General features: G+C 40.7%; 1 protein-coding gene across 2 annotated transcripts; it reads right to left on the reverse strand.

The window, feature by feature from the left end:
* Nucleotides 1–48: 48 nt before the first annotated feature.
* On the reverse strand, nt 49–20,634 carry HACD2 (3-hydroxyacyl-CoA dehydratase 2). Of its 2 annotated transcripts, none has more exons than XM_071435289.1 (7): nt 20,449–20,634; nt 14,382–14,499; nt 14,080–14,098; nt 11,533–11,621; nt 5,597–5,718; nt 4,751–4,929; nt 49–4,092 (listed from the first exon to the last, which is right to left on the reverse strand). In XM_071435289.1, the coding sequence occupies exons 1-7, from the start codon at nt 20,577–20,579 to the stop codon at nt 4,010–4,012; spliced, it is 741 nt and encodes a 246-aa protein (XP_071291390.1). In that variant the 5' UTR covers nt 20,580–20,634; the 3' UTR covers nt 49–4,009. The 2 variants fall into 2 exon arrangements, with proteins under 2 accessions (XP_071291390.1, XP_071291391.1); XM_071435290.1 differs by lacking the exon at nt 20,449–20,634 and adding an exon at nt 18,251–18,339.
* Nucleotides 20,635–21,906: the final 1,272 nt, after the last annotated feature.

Raw genomic sequence — 21,906 nt, forward strand, 5'->3', positions numbered from 1 at the left:
CTTGCAAAGTATCTGCTTTTGTTCCTTAAACAGTAACAATACAACGTATTTTGTTCAGAATTTTTTTATTTGGATTTTAGCAATTAGTATCACTGTTCAGTAGGCCAAATCCAGGCAGAGAGCACAGAATCAACTGCACAAGGCAACAACACAGACTAGTATTTTAGCATACAAACCATTTCACTGCATTATCAAGTTGAAATATCTTTCAACCATGCATAAAAAAATCTATGCTTAAGTCTTTCAGAGCTCCAGGTAATATCAGATTCCTAAATATACAAAAAATACATTTAACTTATAATAATCTTAGTGAATCAGACTTATAAAATTACAATTTTATTCTTCACAACATAGAAAAAAATACAAAAATGACTGTATCTAGTTTTCACCCAAGTTTCACGGACATATACATCAAAAGATATGATTTGATGTATACTCATGAAAATTTTAAGCTGAAAGATAAGTTTTAAAATGACACTGCAGATTGGTCCACACAAATGCCAACCTTCATAATGATAAGAAAAAAACCCTCTGATAAAAACATCACATTGTGAAAAAATTACAATTTACCTGCACTGTAACCTGCATTCTTACTGTAATTTACAAATATGAACAATTCTACAATTCCAGTTGTAAACTACACACTGGTGAAAACCTTGGTCTTTTGGAGGGTAGTGACTAACTCAGAGCTGGCGTGGTAGAACAGAAAGTGCTGTCGACTGAACCAGTGCACACAACAGAGAGCACCAAAGCAGGGGGGGCCTGCTGGTTTGGAGAGGCTGAGAGAGAACATGCAAGCCAAGTAAACAGTCTGTGGGGAAAATAAACCCCTCTGCACTTGTGACACAGTACCAATCAAAGCTGCTATTATAGAGCTCACAGAAACCACAATTTCAGTGGCAGATGAGGGGAAACTTCTTCTCTTATGAGGAGAAGAAACCCCACATGTGTCAGCAAAATCAGTGTTAGGGAACAACCCAAACAGTTTTAGGGCACCACACTACAGTTCTCTCTCAAGATCACCTTCCAGTGATTTCCATGGAAGTTAAACTTGAAAAAGCACTGCAACATAAAGCACTGAATTTTTGTACATAGTAACTGGACATTCAGACTTCAGAATATAATCCATAAATCATCTTTGCCGGTAAGAATTCTTACTGATAAAGCAACTACTTTTTCTTTTGAAAGGAAAAGTAACTCCATTTTCTTTTAAAAGGCCATAGTTTATTTGCATTTTTGTCACAAACTGATACTTTCAATTAAAGTAAATATTCTATATTAAAGCCTATTCAGCAAAGGTGTTGGTTGTAGAATTTTTCTCCCTACTGGCAGCTTGCTCTGCTTTTCCATGGTGCCAGTGCTATCTGTTGTAGATCTGTACTGTATCTTTCTCATCAACAGAGCCTGGAGCTTGTTTCATGCAGGAATATTACACAGCCATTTTTTATCTCCAAATTGGACCAACAAATTTGAAACCAAATCTTTTACTTGGGCACAGAAATCAAATTAAGAAAAGTTCAGGAGCTGAGCACTGACAATATCCAGTAACCTAAGTACATCAGGAAATCAGATCTTTTAGATGACATCCTTCAGAAATATTGACATTAACTTCTTTAACAGCAAGTATAAGCAAAAGGAGATTTTTGTTCAGAGGTGGAAGTTCACACTTTCAAACAATGACTTCAGAATAATGTAACATTTCTCAGATCACTACAACAAAGCACATAACCTAATACAGAAATTAACGGAATTGTTGCATCTTTGAATCCAAAACCATTTTGAGGTTGTATATGGCCATAGTAATACAATCACAGAACTGTTTTGGTTGGGAAAGACCTCTGAGATTGAGTCCAACCATCATCCTAACACTGCAAAATCCCAGTAAAACACATCCTTATGCACCAATCTTCAGGTATTTTAAATACCTTCAAGGATGGTGACTCTATTACTTCCCTGGGCAGCTTGTTCCAATGCTTGACAATCCTTTCCATGAAGAAATTTTCCCTAATATCCCATCTAAACCCTCCTTGGCACAACAAGAGGCAGTACGCTCTAGTCCTATTGCTTGTAACTTGGGAGAAAAGACCAATATCCAACTTGCTACAACCTCCTGTGTTTCATAATCCAGTCAATAATTGGCTCCAAAATGTTGAAAATAGAAGCAAAGATTATTATTGTCTCTTGTCCTTTCTCTGCCTATAATAATCCTGTTTGTGTTGAACAGGAAAGGCTCTATATAGTCAGAGATAGGGAAATTCAGTCCTTTTGATGGAGCCAAAGAAAATTATTGAAAAATGACAAGGCTTTTTTTCTAATATCTCTCTGACAAGCACAAATCTGAGTAACTGTATATAATAACTGTATAAGATAACTGTAAATCCAGCTCTTCCCAGCTGCTAGAACAGAGAGCCTGTGTCCTCAGTACTTCCCAGCTGTGTTTAGAAGAGCTGGGATGTGTCAAACACAACCAGGCCATGTCCAGGGGAGGTGCTGGCAGTTCCAGCATGAGGCAGCACTGCAGGCAGCATGGGAGGGGTTACACCTCATCTATGCACTAAATCATGACCAGAGGGAAGCCAGAGAGCCTCACATGGTCTTGTCTAGTGACTGACTGGATGCAGACAGGACTACTTGGCCATCAATTCCTAACAGAGCAAAGCCATAACATACATTTCCTTTTGTCTCTGCTTGGATATCCATTCATTTCCCTTCTCCTTCTGTTCCCTTCATTCCCCACCCTGTTAGTTCCAGTCAGAAGTTTCTTCTAGGCTTGGGGCACAGCTCACACAGCACTAGTGCTTTCTGCCTCACCACAAGCCTTTCTCAGCTCTTTCATTTTCCTTTTACCTTCCCAAGGAAAGGTAAATCCTGAGAACCTGAGAAAGCACCTAGGAGAATAGAACTTCTTGTGGTCTTCCACTCTTTCCAAAGAGCAGACAAGGGTGGCTTGTCCTCCATGCAAAGGCAGCAAGTAACACATGAGAATTTGCTCTGCAAGGAGCAGATTATGCCTTTGCAACACTTCAGAAGTTGAGTGCCTGGAACTGCCTGCTTGGATGTGCCAGAGTGATGACCTCAGTCACTTGAGAAAAGTCAGGCTAAGGAACAAGGCCCCCAAACACAGTAGACCAAGCAGACCTCACTGAAAGATGAGTACCACAGACAATGACTAGAGATGATAATTTATAGTAAAAAAGGGAGAACTGCACCTATTTCTGGGTGAACTACCTCCTTATATTGTTTAGATTCATTACTGATACCACTAAAGTATTACAGTTAGTATTTTTTTTTAAATATGTAAAAAATATTCAGGGATGCAGTACTCGGGGTAGTTTTAATGTTTCAGATAAGAATTACAGCCTCTGAATTAATATTAGCATTTGAGTGATCAGCTTAAAGAAGATCTTCAGAGAGCACACTCTGGTCAGACACTGTTTAAATTCCTAAAGAATCACATTCCCCTCAATTTCCGTAATTGGTTTCTTGTTCTTGTTCCCATCACCTTTAAATACACAACCTACCTTTCTAAATTCAAATACTTTGCCCAGATTACATTTTCCACTGAAGTCTCTGACATTATCCTGAAATATTCCAGAGCATATTGTTTGCTTTCGCAGCAATACATACAGTTTCTGGCATGCAGTCAAGCACTTAAAAAAAGAGGTATCAGTAATATAATCCCAATTCAGGCATTTAGTGGGTACAACTTCATCACTCATACTGTAACCTTCAGACATTTAGTAATAAATGAAAACCATTTAGCACATCATTTAAGGAAAAGGTTAACTGCCAAGCCATATAAAGTTTAAGTTTTCTGAAGCACTGCAAGCTGAAAATTATTTCAATGTTTGACATCCTGGAATTTCACTGAAATCAGATTTATTAGTTATTCTTGCTAAATTACTGGTCTTTTACCTCTGACTTATCTTGGTATACTCTTTACAAATGTGCTGGGTATTGAAAAACTGCAGCATTTTGATGTTTGAAAAGTTCTGAAAAAGAGTTGGAATTACTCCGGCTTCTTATGTTCTTCAGTGTGGGAGAGCACCTTCCGCCTCTGATGCAGCATGTGGAAATAGAGCTGAGGGAAGACTGAGGAGAAAACACACTCGAGTCAATAAAGTGTGGAGAGAGGCCTGCAAGATGCACAGTCACCAATTCTCTATTAGAGGATGTGCTAATCCACTTTTTGCTTAAATTATCTATTTTCTTTACACTCTAAAGAGATGAACTGATATTTTTCTTAGGCTTCAGGTACTATTAATTTTTCTGCTAGAGAAATCACATTTTTAATAAAATGCAAAATGCCTTATTTAACTCTAAATGTGGAAGCAGATGACAAAAGTTGCCATAACCGCATGCACACAATACAAAGAAAACAGACTGCAGGGCAGAAAAATTTCCAGATTTGTTTGATTTTTTTTAATTCTACTGTCATTTTTTCAGGCTCTAAGGCATTTTATACACATCAGTGCCTCTTTCATCTCTGTCTATCCAGAGCTTTTTCTCTTTTTGTTTCTAAAACTATGGTAAACAGTATGTTTGCAAAACAACAAAGGAGGGGGTGGAAAACATACATACACAAACAGCAAAAGCTGAATTTCCATGAGAAACCTTTGGGAACCGTGCAAAAATTAAACAAGGTCATCAGCAGGCTAAATTGGTTACTCCTATGTATGCTAATCCCATAACTGTTTGCTTTTCCCAGTACAGCTGTTAATACTAAGAAACCTAACAAACTCATACTTACTTGGAATGTAAGAGATCATGACCAGGATCAGGAATGTATAGTAGTCAAATGAAAAATTGTACTTGTTAGGTAAACTAATGGAATACAAGCCAGACTGCCTGACGAAGGGTAATGCAGCATATATTGTGAGTAATTCACCTGAGACTCCCATTGGATACAATACTATAAACAAAGTGTACCTAGAATGAAACACAGAAAGAATTAGAACTTATGACAAACTGACAAAATATTTGTTAAATGATATTAGAGATACTCAAATTTTGAATTCTCCACTCAGTATTTATTTTTCTTAGATCTTATTTGATTAGAGCATGGCAAGGTATGAGCACTATTGCAAGGTAAGTATTCAGATCAGCAATCATTTGGAAATATTTATAAAGATTTTATCTGAGAACCTACAAATTATCTTTAAAACTATTCTCCACACATACATACTTTATTAATTTGATTTCTGAACTCTTTGGTAGAAGTCATTTTAATACTTAAAACAGGGCCAAATATAGTTGATGTTAATCAATGAGCTTAAATATTATTTCAATGACAACCACTGCATTCAAGAATTACTGCTAAATGTCAGTTTACTTACTGCCATCCCCTACTGTTACATATCAGTTTCTGACAAACAATTATTTTGAAAATAAGTTCAGACAAATGACTCTTTCAGCTGGCAATGCAATAGATTTTTGTAACCCGAAAGTCTGCTGGAAAGAAGCTAGGCAGTCACGTTCACAAACAGGGCAATTACCTCAAGGCAGAATCTAATTTTTTGCACTGCAACTACTTTACAAGATAAATATCCCTGTCAGATCAGTGCTTTAAGGCTGCAACTTTTATGATGCTACCGACCTGGCCCATTTGATGAGATAAGGGAGATGGTTTAACAAGCTAAAGGTGTAAAAAGAGTAACGGATGATCTCAGTGATTGTCCAGGCCACTACAAACAAGAGGACACTGTCTTCACTTTGTACCTGTGAGAACAGAGAAAAGGCTTTGTATGAACTTGACCATTACCAGTTATTCTACCAGACCCCAGGAAACCTCACAGAAATCAATTCCTGTGGGTTACTTTACTGCATCATTTTAGAGAACAGACTCCAAGAATGAGCTTAAAAGCAACATTAGTAACAACAGTAAAAACCCCTTCTTATCGTGCTCTGTATTTTTCTAGTTGCTTAAGAATAGCTCTGCTTCATGATCACGTAACTTCAGCTCTCATATTCTGTGCAAGGTAAACTGGTACAAGAAACCCTGAAATGCTGAGTATAATTCTTAACTCTTCCCATTCTATAAAGAACCAGCTTCTATTTCAGTCCTATGACTGTCTCCTAGTGCAGAAAGAATGGTCTAACACGTGATACTTGGTATACACTTAATGTTCTGATACTAGTTCATGGTGCTTCTGAGCAGAAGCACTGTTTTCCTTTTCTGGTCAGAAACTGGGTCCTACTTTTGAGCAGCAGCAGAACAGCTAACACCAGATCTCAGGCTGGGAGAAGAACCATGCTCAGATTGTCTCACCTCAGGTTAGCTTGACAGGCACCTGATTCACTGTTCCTTGCTCCATTTTCTGCTTATTGTAACTAGCACAGTTCCTCTAATGTTACACTCAAGGCAGTATCACGTTTCACTGCTTTACACCTCTTGGAGCTTTTATGTCACTCACACATCAGTGAAGCTGCTGCCACTCCCTCCACATTTTAACCCTGAGATCAGCTCAGCTGCTCCGAGCATGGTCTAATAATGCCAAGCTTGTGGGCTTGATCCCTGAATGGGATCATTTAGGAGCTGACTCAGTGATCCTTGTGGGTCCCTTTAAGCCCAAAATATTCTGTAATAAACTGCCTTTATCTGTGATATTTATAAGGTCAATCCTCAAAAGCATGTACTTTAAAATGAAGAGTTATATTTATTACATTATGGAGCATCATTATAAGGTTCAAGTTCCTGATGGATCTCAAGTATATGTGGGGTCACACACCCACAGAACAAACTCTTGAGGGACCAGACATGATTTTAATTCAGCCTTCTCCCTCTACTCTTCAACAGAATTCCCAGCTGTATGAGCACCTTGAGCCCAATTTCAGTGGACAGTGGGAACGGAAAGAGCCCAACCACATGGGCCCATATTCTCACTTTTCCTCCAACTCTTGAAAACAGGGAAAAGGAAGTCAGGAGATGTGGGTGGTGCACAATCAGAATCTTCTCAGTAGGAGGGGACTGATCATATATTTTTGGGTAAAAAAGGGATTTTTTTTTCCAAGGGCATTACCCAGAAAAAGCTTTGTTACAGACTGCAAAACCCGGAAAAATTTATACAGAAATCTTGAGCTATCCTGGAATGCAGAGCTGCTGGTAATCTGTATTGTGCTGTAAATCTATGTTCTGCAGCATGTAACATTTCAGGTCACTTTCACTGCATTTTGCAGCAAAAGCACCTTATTCTTTTTCCACATTCTGATAATATGTTTATATATTAATCTCCCTTACATCATAATAAAAGAGCAGAATCCAAAAATTATTTTAAGATTTTCAGAGAAGAGACCAAATCTATTTTTAGACATTGCTGCAGGATCCTAATCCTGTTTGAGGTCTGCTCTATAAGCAAGACTTAGTTCTCAACAGGGAAAAGTGAACAGCACTTCCCAGATGCTGCTGCTCCAAAGGAGGAACGTGCTTGACAAGCACTCCAGAGCTGCATCTTCTGGCCAACTCGGGAGTAGCAGCTTAGTGATCAGTTCACCTAAACCTGTGAGTCCCAGGCTTCAACCTGTGCTTTAAATCCCACTTTTTTCCCTAGCTATGGAAATGGGAAAAGTCAAAACCCTAAAGTTTGCAGCTTGAAGCAGCACCCAAGGATATGAGCAAGGACACGAAACTGGGACACTAACAGTGAATCATACACATGGAAGTAGAAAATTACAGCAGTCACAGTCCAGTTCTATCACATGACATCTCTAACACTGCCTCCAAGGTCTGGTCTCCCCCCTCTCCTTTGCATTATAAGTTATTAAAACAGTTCACCCCATTATGAAACACACAACCCTGTTAGGTCACTTAAAGAATCACTGATTGTGCCTTCATAGCTTGTCTCCCTATCTAAGGAAAAACAATTTTTCAGGAGTCTTACTCTTTTAGCCACTGCTAATGCTGCATTTGCATCATTGCTCCTCCAGGCTGAAGAAAGGGCAAATACACAATAACCCCTAAGGCCAATGCTCCCTGAGAATTCAATTCTTCTTCCACTACTTTCTTCATGCCAGTCTTTCAAGGAAGTCTTAGACACAAGTCAAAACTTTATTTACACCTTATTTATCCAACTCTTTTAATAGGGGTCAATCAAACAACAGGCATAATTTCTGGCATGTGTTTCAAGCCAACATATCATCAAGGAGGGTCCTGGATATATTTCAGCTTTTCTTAAATACTGTGAATAGCCAACAATGTTTGCTAAAATATAAAACAAACCACTGTCTTTTAAGATGCAAAGATGAGAACTGGGAGTTGACAAAATAAAGCCTGAGAGGTTTTTAATGTTCTCCTTAAGATTGGAAAGGGAAATTTCTCTACATTAAGAGTAACAGTTTGACAAATTTGCAGAAAATTTCAGCTAAACACATAATTAAGCAATCCAATGCAGAAGAGCAAAACTAGCAGCACTATGCAAGTGTAATGATGGAAAATATTGGAACAGCATGTCTCTCTCCAAAGAGCTGGTTCTCTGGTGCAGTAATTAAAAAATAAAACATAAAATTCAGGGAAAAAAAAAAAAGGAAACTTCGCAGTAGGCTCAAGGGGCCTGACAGACTATTGTGTTGTATGGTATTGCTTTAATTTTACATAGATGTAAAGCAATGATGAGTCAGGTTTTTCAACTGTACTCAGCCATTCAGACTTCTGACCCTTCCATTAGGGATTTTTTACAACAACTTAGTCCTAAATAGTATAAGTTAAGATGTTCTTCCCTCTTCTAAGTAAGTATGCTTTACTACTGATTGAAGATATCAGTTCCCCATTGCAGATACTGGAGTCCCAATTACCAACTCTACATGCTTTAAATGTTGTTTTCACAGCATGTCTTGCCTGTGTGTTCTATAAAAGTTCCTCTAAATATAAATTACACTTATTTGCAACCCATCAGTAGCTGAGCCCAATGGGATAAGCAATAAATGCCTGCTGACACATTTTTTAATTACCCATCAGAACTGGGTGCAGAATTATCTATCAGAATGGAACTCCACAAAGGCCTGCCATGATGTCACCAGATGATTTCACTGCTCACACAAATTCCAAAAGGCATCTTTTGAGCTGAAGGGCACTTCCTGCTCTCCTATGCCTACATTCTCCCAGCCCTTCACACCAGGCTGTTTGTTCTCTGCCCTCCTTTGCAGGGGAAACAGTAAAATTCACTGAACTGGTTCCTTTCTGACATAATGGCCAGCACTGATGATGTGCCAGGCTCTCCTCCACAACACCAACAACTGCTCCCACAGTGCAGGTGAGGAGAATCTCAGTGTGCAGTGCTTTAACATTTGCCATGCTTTAACATTTATTGTGAATAACTTCAAATTGAGTTTAACAACACAGCAGCACTGAAGTCCACAAAAAGCACAAACATGTTAGTGGCAAGAAGCATGCTTCAAATCACATCACATTTCCAAAAGTGTATCCTGACAGAAGGAGGGATGCAATACACATTTCTTCTTTTAGCTGTATTATATATGAAAACAGTCTGGAAAAGCAAGATACTGAACAAGTCTCATTCAAAAAGTTAAAGAGGAAAACTGCAGTTTGTTTTACAAGGACCTCATCATGCAACTGCATCGCTTACAAGTTCCATAAAGCTGTGTGAGAATTTAATCCTGGCCTTCACCATGGAGCTCACTTGTGCAGACAGCCCTTTAGAGAAAGTAGAACACTTGTGACACTTGCAAAACGTCTCCCAGGTGAGCCTGCAGGCTCCCTGGCTGGGGCAAGGGGAGGGGTCAGAATACAGCCTTTTATTTGATTTATTTGCTCTAAGTCACAGGTCAGAAATTCATCACAGGGTTCCTCATCCAAGCCATTCTGATATCTACTTTCTAAGACATTAAAAAAGTAACACATAATACACATAATACAGTCTCTTGCAAGACTTTAACCAGAAGACCACACAAGTCTGGGGAAAAAAATCTGCATGGAATATTGTTGAAAGAATCCTCATTAAAAGTCAAATATTTGGCTATACTCATTGCTCTCATTTTGTCAATTTTCTCTGGTGAGAATGTGGGCATAAGCTTCAAAAAAACCTAACCCACAATCACATTACAGGTTTTTCTTTGATGTCTAACAGACAACACATGGAATAATTCTAATCCTTCCAATCTAACCTTTAATATTTGGGTTACTTCAAAACCAGGAGACAATTCATAAAAACAGATTATCACTGTTTTCTATGAAGCACCAGATATCCCAAAATCATATAGATAACAAGCAAAATTAAGAGTATTTATCTTAAAGTATTTTATACATACATACATACATACATATATATATATATATATATATATATATATATATATATATATATATATATATATATATAAAATCTAATGTCTTGAGATTATGGCTTTTATTTTTTTTTTTTGTTCAAAACCTAGTACTTATTTCTGGTGAGTTAACAGAGACCAGAGTACATTAATGTGCACCAATAGGGAAGTCCATTAGAAAATAGGTTTTATGTTTACTGAGAAAAATAACATTCCTCCACTTTAAGTAGGAGGAAAATAAAGCTTCACATGAACAAGCATCACAATACCAGAAAGGACTGATGATTGCTGGGAACTACAGTGACTTATGTTACTCTACATGTGCATGGATGCTCTGATAGCAGGTTTGGAGGAAGGAAGAGAAAGCAGCTTCCCTCAAGACTTTGTAATAAGACAAGTTCCTTAAGACATTCTCCATTCAAGTCACAAATAATCTTATGCATAAAATGACTGTCACTTATTTCAGGCACCCATGCTGACACTGGTATCAAGACTAATTTTTTTCTTTAATGAGAAAAAAAACAGTAAGATTAGCTGGCTGAAGTTAAAGCAGAGATGCAGCATATTTGGGCTACTACAAGGATTCAGAAGACAGGAGTCAGTCACCATAACCTGTACCAATTAAAGTATGTCTAGATTTTAAAACAGCTGTCAGAAATAATCTTCAAAAAACAGGGCTTCCAAAAGATTCTAAAGAGATCTGCCTAAAATACAGCACTATTTGGTGTGGTGAGCAGTGAGAAAAAACACTCAGCCCCCAAAATTTACCTACACTTGAATATAAGAAAATTGAATGAAGGACAGAGGAAAGATTATCCTGGAGAATGACAATGAAGAGCATGGAGGCAGTGCTGTGCACAATTGAGGGGGAGTTTCAGATGCCACATGAACTGAACTGCATATGCAGGAGGACAGTGAGATTTTGCTTTTAATGATGGCACTAGTGAGATGAACACTAGAAGCTGTACCAAATTCTGTGTTCTGTGTTACACACTGGAAGCTGTTTGACTGTCAGTAAGAACTGCAGAATCTATGCAGGAGCCAGATGTCTTACAGGCATAGAATCAGACCTCGCTCTGTTTGACTGTCAACAAAAGATGACATCAGATCTATTTTTATTTCTTTTGATCCACAGAAATTCATATGAACAATTTCTCATAGTGGGATACAAACATTTTAAGGACAAAAAGACAGCAATCAACACTTGCTTTTCATCATGGATCAATAGTTTTTCTATCAATTTGTATTTTCACTTACCTCTTTTACACTATGTGTTACTGCCCATGTCAGGAAAACCCTTGACATCACTTGGAAAGCAGTCAGAACAACAGAAGAGGGGACAATGCCTGGAAGATATTTTGCAATTAGTAAATATGCCTGATTAACAAGGTAGGAGGTAGGGGTGGGGAAATAAAACACAGCTAAACCAAAGTCCAGTCATTTGAAATTTCTGGAAGGAAAGCTTTTTTTTTTTTTTTAATTTGAAAATCTGAAGTCAGTCCTTCAGTGTGTTTATACAGCACAATGCAGTGCAATCCCCTGACAAGGCTTTCTGCATCAAAATGCAAACAAATGTAATTGATCTTGTTGCAATCACAGCACATTCCTCAATACACAGAACAGCTCAATCAGATAATTCCAATCAAACAGCTTCTGGGATACAGAATTTCAAATAATCCTGTTTGATTAAAATATCCAAGATACTCTTCATTACTGTGATTTAAAAGTAAAGACAATAAATATGCTTTGCACTGTATACCCTAAAAAAAAAAAAAAAGAGCCATCAAAAATTGTAAGTCTTTTTCAGAAACACTGATCTAGCCCATATTTTGATAGATGAAAAGTTTGTAGTTCTTTCCTGGAAATACAACTCAGAAAAAAACCCAAACCAGCCAACCAACAAAAAAAAACCAACCCCAGGGAACACCTGATGCTCTGGCAGGTACAGAAGCAACTCGAGGATTTTCTCAAGCAAGCAGATATCACTGGCTCTTCCAGCAAGTTCCAACTGACCTGTCAGGAAAAGGACCCTACACAGCCAGGTCTCTCAGAGCAGGAATAGTTTTAGACTGGAGGATTACACAAAATTTCTAAACTTTGCATCCCAAAGTTTTATTTTCTTCTACAGTGAAATGATAAAGAGCAGGTGTAGCTCCTAAGAGACAGTGAAAAGTGCTTGTAAAGCTAATGCAAGCCACAAGCAACACAACAGCCTCAGAAATATGTAGGGACCAAAGAGAAAATGAAATGGGAAGAAAGAGTAAGAAAAGTCAAAAGCAAGTTTCAGTTGAATTATTTTCACTGATATGTTTTGGCTTCTTTGAGAGGGAAAAGGAAAATCCTCCATAGTTCTCTTCAGTTTTATCACACTGTCTTGGTCTCTGGGCTACATGTTACCTCCTTTCCAGGTACAGCTCTGCATTTTTAAAATCTTTGCCACATGTCAAAGTCCTGTTCTCAACCATGCTTCACAGAGACACTCCCCTATCAATCTTTGTATTTTGAAGGACTTGCCTCACAGATGCTAACATTTCAGATTCTACTGAAAAGATGTGGAGAGAAAAGTTATGCTGATACACACAGCCATCTGTCACACACAAGCTTTTCTACTGACAGAGCATTACAGCTCTAGTTAGAGCAATTAGTTCAGCAGGGGCAAAGGAATCTGCAAATTTCCTGTTTCTCCTTGCATAGGGACTTCTGCTACAGTCAGACAGCAGCAGTGCATCCAGCTGGGCAAACCCTCCTCACTTTATTTAGCTGACAAACACTTCCATTAACAGAAAAAAATATAATCCACAGCCACTTAGAAGAAAACCAGTCTTTTGCAAAAGAGCTTTGTTAGGGAAAGCAAAAAGAATAAAAACAGCATAAAATGTTGCCACTTTTTCCTAATGGCTCTCTCTTAATATTAAATTGTGCTACTAAGGATCACATGGGCTAAATGGATCCACACCTCAAATCAACTGAGAAAACAGCTAAGCATTATGGATTTAGGATGATAAAACCAGCATTTTATCTGCAAGGTTTTCTCTCCAGTGTTCCAAGATTTAACTTTTGCTTCTTGTCACTTGCTAAATAAGACCTTAAAAGTGGCACATTCTAATATTAATTTTTTACATTTTTTTTTTTAAAGTATGGTTTATTCTGGTAAAAAACAGTAATTGAGATTTAGTAAAATTAAACAGCATTGGAAGGACTGCCTTGGCAGCACAGTCAAATAGATGATAGACACAGCTTACTCTGAGAAGCCTTTACATTAATTTGAGGTGTATATGATCATTCCTTTCCTGGGGTGATCTGTGTACAGTTTATTAAATGCCTTCTTAAGACATTTTCAGAGCAGCTGGATGATTCAGGAGGGTCTGAACTACTTCAACTACAGAACCAGACTGCCCTCTGCTGACACATTCCTAGCACCAGTTCTCCCAACACCTCACTTGGTTATTAAAACATCCCCCAGAACTCACAATGAACCTACAATCCAATAACCTCTGCATTATGTGGCTGTCTGGACAATGATGAAAAACAGCAAGTTTGTAGTTACAGCTTCAGGAACCCCAACACCATCTTACTCTTTAAGTAGTGGCTAGTGAACACTCAGATAGGAGCTGAAGACTGTTTTATTGTTCTGTGACTTCTCAAATTAGGGAGTTAAAAACTGGAATGTACTTCAAACAAAAATTAGTAAGTTATGCAAGAATTAAATTCAGCAATTCACAGACTATAACATTTTTCTTGCTAATATACTGCTAAAAGTTCAGTCTTCTATAAAAATAGTAAACAGAAAATTTGCAAGCTTACCAAGTGCACAGTGCAGAATCTAGAACAAAAAGAAAAATTCAAATCACTAACATTTCAAATTAAGCAATTCAGACACACATTTAGTTCTGTTACAAGTGTTTAAGATTCAGTATTTGCATTTCAATGATTAAGATTAATATTTAGCTCTGCTGCCCAAGCTAAATAGCAGACAGTAAAACTCCCTCTTGCTAAAAGGAAAGCTCAGCTTTTGTGTGAGCTGTGCAGTAGAATTAAAGTAAGTGTAAGAAATACAACACATTCATGCAAATATTAGTAAGGCCAGGGAATAGGACTACACCCACCTCTAGCAAAGCTCCAGTTTGGAAGAATTTCAGGGGCTTTTCTATTGAATAGTAAAGGCTGTGGTAGCTGCCTTTAGCCAGATATGCCCGAACTAGACCAACTGCAATAACCAGCCACCTGAAAGAGAGAAAAAAGGAGACATTAAGTGAAGCATAAATAAAAAGAAACCTTTAATCCCTCTTTCAATACTTGAGGAAGCAACAGGCAGAACTGTCCTGAAATACACTAACTCTGCAAAACTGGAAATGTCAAATACTTGCATTTTCTACAAATTCATCCAAGTGAAAGATGATGCATCTTAAAAGCATTTTTCAGCACCAACATGGTAGCAATTTCTCTAATGTCTCCATTTATTTTTCAGTGAGCTCTGTTTAATTAGTTATGGAATGTATTCAATGGCAGACTGGTATCACATTTTTTCAGTTTAGGCAGAAAACCTCTGACAGCTAGTCAGAGACCTATTACCAGCTTACAGGAGTATGACATAAACAAGATTCAGAAGGCATTGATTTTAACAGTTCAGTTCAGTTCAAAGTAAACCCCTAGACTCTATGAGAGGCCATCCAGCTTACCTGGGAGCATATATTATATGAGAAATGGTTATAGATAAATAACTTCAAGGAAACTGAGCCTGCTAAAGCCTTGAAGACAGCATGGCCATTCCCATCCCAGTTTTCCTTTTTAACCATATCTGAGCCTATGTAAGTAGTGCCCTTGTAACTGCACACGTGAACAATGTGACCTGTTAACCCTGCTGATTTTCCCTTCAGGTAACTTAAACAAACCTAAAAATTTTTCATCCTGGCTGATGAAGCTTTCACTGACCACCACAGCTGTCCAGAGCTGGTGCTTTCCCCCAACATGAGAAACTCTTCTGTCAAGTTTATGCCAAGCCACAAACCCAAGGTGAGTGGTCAACCCCAGTCCCACACTTTCCATTTGAAAATAGCATCTACAGTGAGCTTTAGTTTCCAATAGCTTTAGGCAAACATGGGGAAAAGGGGCTGGTTGGTCAAGGAGAATCCTTAACAGGGGCCCCCAAACTTTTCACTGACAGGCTCATCCTGGCTGTCTAACACTCAGCTACTCTGAATGCCACCCAATTTTACCTCCATCTCCCTCCAAAGCCCTTGTGTAAATCACCAAGTGCAATTGCTAACAGCTCACCTCAATGTGTAGACGTGTAGCAAGCCCAATGACTACACAATAGTTTTCACCCTTTGGAAAAAAGTGTGTAGCTGTGGTTTTGTAACAGATGATGAAGAAATTCCCTTTATTTACAGCATACAAGAATCTTACAAGTACCACATTAGCTTGGATATTGCAAAGTATGAGCACATATTACCCCAAATGTAGTAATTGTTTGAAACACACAGTGAAGTTCAGATTTTTCAACAATAAGTAAGTCTGGCATCCAAGTTTGTGTTTGTAACAAAATCTGTTAGCAAAATTGAAAGAAAGCTAATTACTTTCTGCCTTAACTTCTGAAAGACATGCACCAAATAAAAGCAGGGGGAGTGGGGAAGATAAATGGGAAAGAAAAACAAGCCCTCTCTTTTTTACAGTGACAAGTTATTTCAGTTAAAGCCATCTTGTGAAACCCAAAGACAAACATTTGCCAAGTAATTGCTGTTTACAAGGAATAAATCAGATTCATTTTGTATTTGGACTTCAGTGTAGAATAAACCAGTAAGCACTACAGTATTAGTGATCCTCCCCTGTAACACCAACTGCTGCTTCTTTAGAGCAGGAAATCAGAGCAGGCTGACACTATACTCTTCTTATCTGTCAGGTTTCTCTGTTTTTCCTGATCTTCCATGTTTGTTGAGAAACTGCTGAATTGAGCAACTTCTCAGTTGCACAAGATGCCAGTTCTTGGCTGTGCCTGCAAACCATTCTCACCTGAACAGAGACAGGTAAATCCCACAGCTCCCACAGGAGCTCCAGCCTTTGGCTCTGCTCCACCCTCGTGCCAGATCACTGACTCCAGCAAGACTGTACTTTCCATTCCATTTACTATCCTTCAAAAAGCATTTGATACAGATCAGAGCATGAATCCATACCAAATTGGAAGCTGAGCCTGGTTTGTGCTGAAGCTTTTAGTATCTCTGTCCTGCTTCTGTGATTCTGAAATAGTTCTTCACCCTCTAGGACTAGACAAAATGGAACAGGAGAAGGTGAAACCAAGGAATATCAGCTGAAAATGGAACTTGGCAAGAAGTTTAGAAGGGCAGCAAAAGGCACCACTGTCTCATGAAAGCTCACTTCTCTGACCTACACACTGAACTCCACCTGGAGTTACACTTCATTAAATTACTGTTACCCTGTCTGTAAACTCCAAACTGGACAATTACCATTCTTTGATTAATCCAGAATAAGAAAAACGGATACCGCACACAGAATTTTTTTTACTTTAATTTGGTCAGACTTGATAGACAAGCTTTGTGCTCAGGTCCTTGGGTAAACTCCCTTGGCTCTCTCACAGGTCATAAAAAGGCATTTTCTTATGCAAAGTTTACTGAGGTTCTGTAACATTTATGCAAGAGAATACAGCAGAGCTATGCAGTGAGTGCACCTGAAAGGGAGAAATGTACTTTGACTCTCAACAACCACTCACTGAAGACATGGACAATGAAACTCATAACCCGGAACACTCTTTGAGCAGCACTGATTAATACAAACCCTTGCACATTCAAAAGCTATTACATTACCATCGACCTTGTTGAGTGAAATCCTTCTTAAATTCATTGTTTATACCACCACCAGCTACTTATGCCCAGAAGTACTAGTCAGTTACAGCACTTGACTAAAAATAAGAAACATAATCACCTTTTAAAGCAGCTTATCTAACATCTGCACTCACTCTAACAGCATGCTCCATCTCCCCACACAGCACTACCCAGTGATTTTGGTCAAGTTTTTAGGAAAAATAACTTCTATGCTGTATCTCTGCCTCCAGAAATGAGCCCCCCTTGCTAGGTCAGGCATGACTACAAAGCTTCACTCTGTGATGGGGAAAGAGTCTGCCTGAACACGAGAGAAACAAGATGCAGAGCTTTCTGCAGCCCAAGGCTTTGAACTATGGGCAACAAAACCTGAGCAAGTACAGCTGAGAACCAGCAGCAGTCCTGGTTATCCCCTGCTGTACCATGACTGTCCCATTTCTAACAAAAAAACACCCAAAAAACATGAACCAAATAGTAACTGCATGCAGCTCCAGTCAGAGACCCACAGGTACCCATGCCTTTTGTACTGTTTTGCTCCTGCAAAAACCACTGTATGGTTTTTTTTATGTAGGACTCCATACACTACGTGCACTACAGCATAAAACTAGAAATAAGATCTATTATTTTTGGAGTAAGTTGTGTTTTCTTTAGCTAAGCCAAGATAAATGCAAAGTAAATGCAGTAGCTATGCTGACATTTTTAAACTGTCACTTGATCTATTTTAAACAGTTAATACTTAAGGCAACTATGGTTTTAAAACATTTACTTTAGTACCTATTTACTGCACAACAATGTTGTTGTGTGCTTTAGTTTATAAGCCTTTTGTAAACCAAACCAAACAAACCACTTCAAAAAAATCCCATGAGCTGTTAGAGCATCACTTCAACACCTGAACATCTGGGCACCTTGAATTTTTGGGGTTTTTTTTGTTTTTTTTTTCCCCACAATTCTCTTTCCAAGGCAGTGCAGTTGGAGAAACTAAGTCTGAGCACTCTGACTGACATGGGGTCAGTAAATAATCAGTGCCACCAGTTGTGTATCAATCTTTCCATCTTTTCATCTGAACAACTGAGCTTCTGTCAACCAACTCCAGAAAAAGTACCTTTCTAAAAGGCTTCACAATAATAAGAAACAAACTGAACTTTTGTCCTAAGCTCAATCCTGTATATTGTGGAATTTCAGCAGTGTCCAGGGGAAGTGCAAACTCCTCATCCATTTGAAGAGGAATTATCAGTGAGAGCCCTTGGTGACCTACCCCAAAATAAAAGTGAGACAACACAGAGATATGACCATGATCACAGAACTCATATGGTAACCCCCCAAACTGCAGAAATCATTTAATCACAACCCTCTCCAGAAAAAAGCAGCTCATGTTTAAGCACCATAAATCACATCCCGCCCAAGAGTGGAATTTTCTAAGAGATTTGATGTAAATCAAGAAAATGGGCAACACCGTGATCAAGATTTATATGACAACAGAAAGCTAAATAGAGGTTTATGCTATTTATTTCTGAGCTTCCAGCACTCAATTTTTTTTTAATTTGTTCCTCTTTCTTGAGGAAATAGAAATTTCCCATTCCCAGGAGCTCACATGCCATGACAGAAAGTTCGTGACCACAAAGAAAACTTTCCATTTATACCACAGCTTCTCTCTCAGGTTTTTTATATCTTTTATAAATACAAGTGAATTGCATATGAGCAGCAAAATAAGCAGGGAAATGCTTTTATTTCTTACAAGAGTTCAGAGGTGAACTTCTTAACATTGTGCAAGGACACCACAACAAAACTAAAAAGCTCTCCTGATTGCCTGCAATGTGTTGTATTACTCATGCAATTATTTCTGAAACAACAGATTAGTTCAAAATCAAACTGGTGGTAATTATCCTTGCCCTCTGAGTGAAATACCCTGCAAATATCCTATGGAGCCATAAAGCAGCTCAGTAACATTTCACAGTAACACAGATGTTGGGTTACAGGTGTACCAAGCACCTCACAAGAACTGAGCTCTGCCAGCTTCCCCACCTCTGATCCACACAAGTGTAAATATCTTGTAAGCTGAAATAGGATCAGCTGCCACCAGCAAAGACTAGAATCTTCATGTCCAACTGCCTTATTGAAGTGGATTGTATCTATATTAGTTCTACACTAACCTTCCTCCCAAACATGACACTACTCTGTTTGCTCAACTCCTCACCCGCCAGGGTTTATCTAGTGGAAAACACCATCATTTGGGATCCATTTTAAAGGCTCTTTTCTTCTCCCACCCAAATATCCTCAATCTTTCAAAAGATGGTTTTATTTTTATCTGGATTCTAATGAGATGTGACAGCCACAAATTAATTAAAAAAAAAAAAAAGAAGAAAAAAGTCTCCTTTCTCTTGAGAGTCGCCAGTTGTCACTATTTTTAGTTTTGTACCTAAGAACACACCAGAGCAAGCACCAATTGGCCCCAGTCTGCATTAGGCCATGCAGGGCAAGGGCAGAGCACCAAGCTGGTCCAGGAGCTCACACATCCCAAAAGCAGCTTCCAACCTCAAACTACAGAGCAGCTGAAGGGTCTGTGGAGAAATCTTGCAGGGCTCAAGATCTTTGCCTTTAACTACTGCTGTGGACAAATTCCCTGTATTTAGGGTCACCTCTTTAGTGAAACCTGCTGGACTCTACACCGCAGACATGGTGATGCAAGGAACCTACAGCCACCTGGCTGTGAGAGCTGCTGCAGAGCAATGAAAGTGTCAATGTCAGAGCCGGGTAGCTCCGGGGAACCCGCACCCACACCGTGCTGCTGAGCACAGCCCGCTCTGGAGGGGCAGCCGGGCCGAGCCGCGGGGCGGGCAGCGCTGAGGGCTCACCCGGGCCAGGGGCTCTGGGGCCGGGCAGGGACAGGCTGGGGGACGCCCGCCCGGGGTTACGGTCACAGAGCACGGCCAGAGCCGGGACAGCGGCAAGGCAGCTGAGCCTGGACGCGCAGGAGCCGCTCTCCAGCACGAGGAGCAGCGAGCGAGGGCTCGGCTGTGCGCTTGAGCCTTACCCGGAGTGCGAGGCAGGGCCGCTGACAGCACGGGGGGCGCGGGGCACAGACCCGGCCCCAGCCCCAGCCCCGGCCGGTGCAGCCCATGGGCTCGGGACGGACGGGAGCGCGGCCACGGCGGCGGCGGGAGAGGCCGCTGCTCTCGGCCCGGCCCCGCTCCCTGCGGCGCGGGGCAGCCCTGCCCAGCCCTGCCCTGCCCTCGCTGCCCCGCCAGACCCACCCGCGGCCGCAGCCCGGCCGAGCGCAGCCCCGCGCTCCGGCGGCGGCCCCGGCCGGGGAGGCCCGCGAGCGGCCCCGGCCGGTCCTTACCCCGCCGTCATCACCACGTTGTAGATAACGAGATAGCCCGTGGCCAGCGCGCCCGGGCCCTTCCTGCGCCGCGCCTGCTGCCCGCCGTAGCCGTTGTCCGCCCGGCTCCCGCCGCTCCCGGCCGCCGCCATCTCGCGGCTCCCGCGCCCCGCCCGCTGCCGGCGCTCGGCGGGCGCGGGGCGGGACTTCCCGCGCGCCGGGCGGGGACGGCTCCGCGCAGCCGCGGCAGCGCCCGCGCCCCTCGCAGCGCGGGGCCGGCCCGGCCCGGGAGCGGCGGCGGTAGCGCGGGGCAGGGAGGGGGGCCCGGCCGCGACCAGCGGCTTGATCGCTCGGTTTTCAGGGCTGGTTCAAAAGGGCCCTCTGCAGACAGGTGTGCCGTGTCCCTAGAGACGTTAACGGCGTTAGTTGGTACGGTTATTTATGGAATATCTCGTAGGTTTTCATCACTTTTATAATGTACTTCAGAGGAGAGAAGACTGAGAGGCGGACTCCATTAATGCACATAAGCATCTCAAAGGCAGGTGCCAAGAGGTTGCTGCCAGGCTTTTCAGTGTGCTCAGCCACCGGACAGGGAGCAATGGCCATAAACTCACACAAGAGGTTTCGCCTCAACATGAGGGAAAGCTGCTTTACACGAAGGGTGGCAGAGCTCTTGAACAGGCTGCCCAGCGAAGGCGTGGAGTTTTCCTCTCTGGAGACATTCCAAACCCACCCAGACACGTCCCTGTGTCACCTGCTCTGGTGACCCTGCCTGGGCAGGGGATTGGACTGAATGATCTCCAGAGTCTCTTCCCACCCTGACAATTCTGTGATGCTGTGTGAATGAGAAGTTGTAACTCATTTCCTGCTGAAGCTCCCTACAAGAGCAAAAGCCTGGAAAGCATTACTTTCTCAGCAACAAACAGAACTGCCTTTCTGAACAGCCACAACAGAAGAATTTTTATTTTTTCTCCCCTACAGAAATTGTAAACACGTCGTGGAGTTGCTTCTCCACTCCCATAAACATCTCTCGGTTTATTTCCCATGCATGTTGTGGTGCAGTCCCTTTATGAGCAGTGCAGAATAACAGCATAAGCCTCACTCCCCATCTCAGAAAATTCTGCTTCCATCTGAATATTTTTGTGGCTTTTAAATTCATGTGCATGTCTCATGCAGACAATAGGGCTCAAAAGGCAAGATGATTTATGAGAACTCAATTTTAAAACAGCTATGCTTTAGTGCAGTATTTCAATAAATGTAACAAATTTTAGAAAAACAAATCATTCATTATTCATGTATGCAAGTAAAGAAAAAAAAAGGTCTCTGTTTGCAAAGTCTGACAGACTCTGCAGAGGAGAGGGGTGTACAGTCTAGTGCTGTCTTCTTTGTCAGCACAGGGTAGCGGGGACCCAGTGACTGCATGCCACACATGCAATTAGCAAAGGTCTCCTCATCAACCAGAAATGTGCACAGGATACT

This window comes from Agelaius tricolor, unplaced genomic scaffold (assembly GCF_023055355.1).
Source record: "Agelaius tricolor isolate 1412-34295 unplaced genomic scaffold, bAgeTri1.0.p SCAF_10, whole genome shotgun sequence".
Classification (NCBI taxonomy): Eukaryota; Metazoa; Chordata; class Aves; order Passeriformes; family Icteridae; genus Agelaius; species Agelaius tricolor.

Excerpts from the sequence above, each read along its gene's own strand:
- HACD2 (XM_071435289.1), bottom strand. The coding sequence starts at position 20,579 with ATGGCGGCGGCCGGGAGCGGCGGGAGCCGGGCGGACAACGGCTACGGC. Across the intron at positions 5,719-11,532 it reads TAACACATAGTGTAAAAGAG|GTACAAAGTGAAGACAGTGT; the intron begins GTAAGTGAAAAT and ends CTGTTCTCACAG. Across the intron at positions 4,930-5,596 it reads TATCTCATCAAATGGGCCAG|GTACACTTTGTTTATAGTAT; the intron begins GTCGGTAGCATC and ends GTTTCATTCTAG.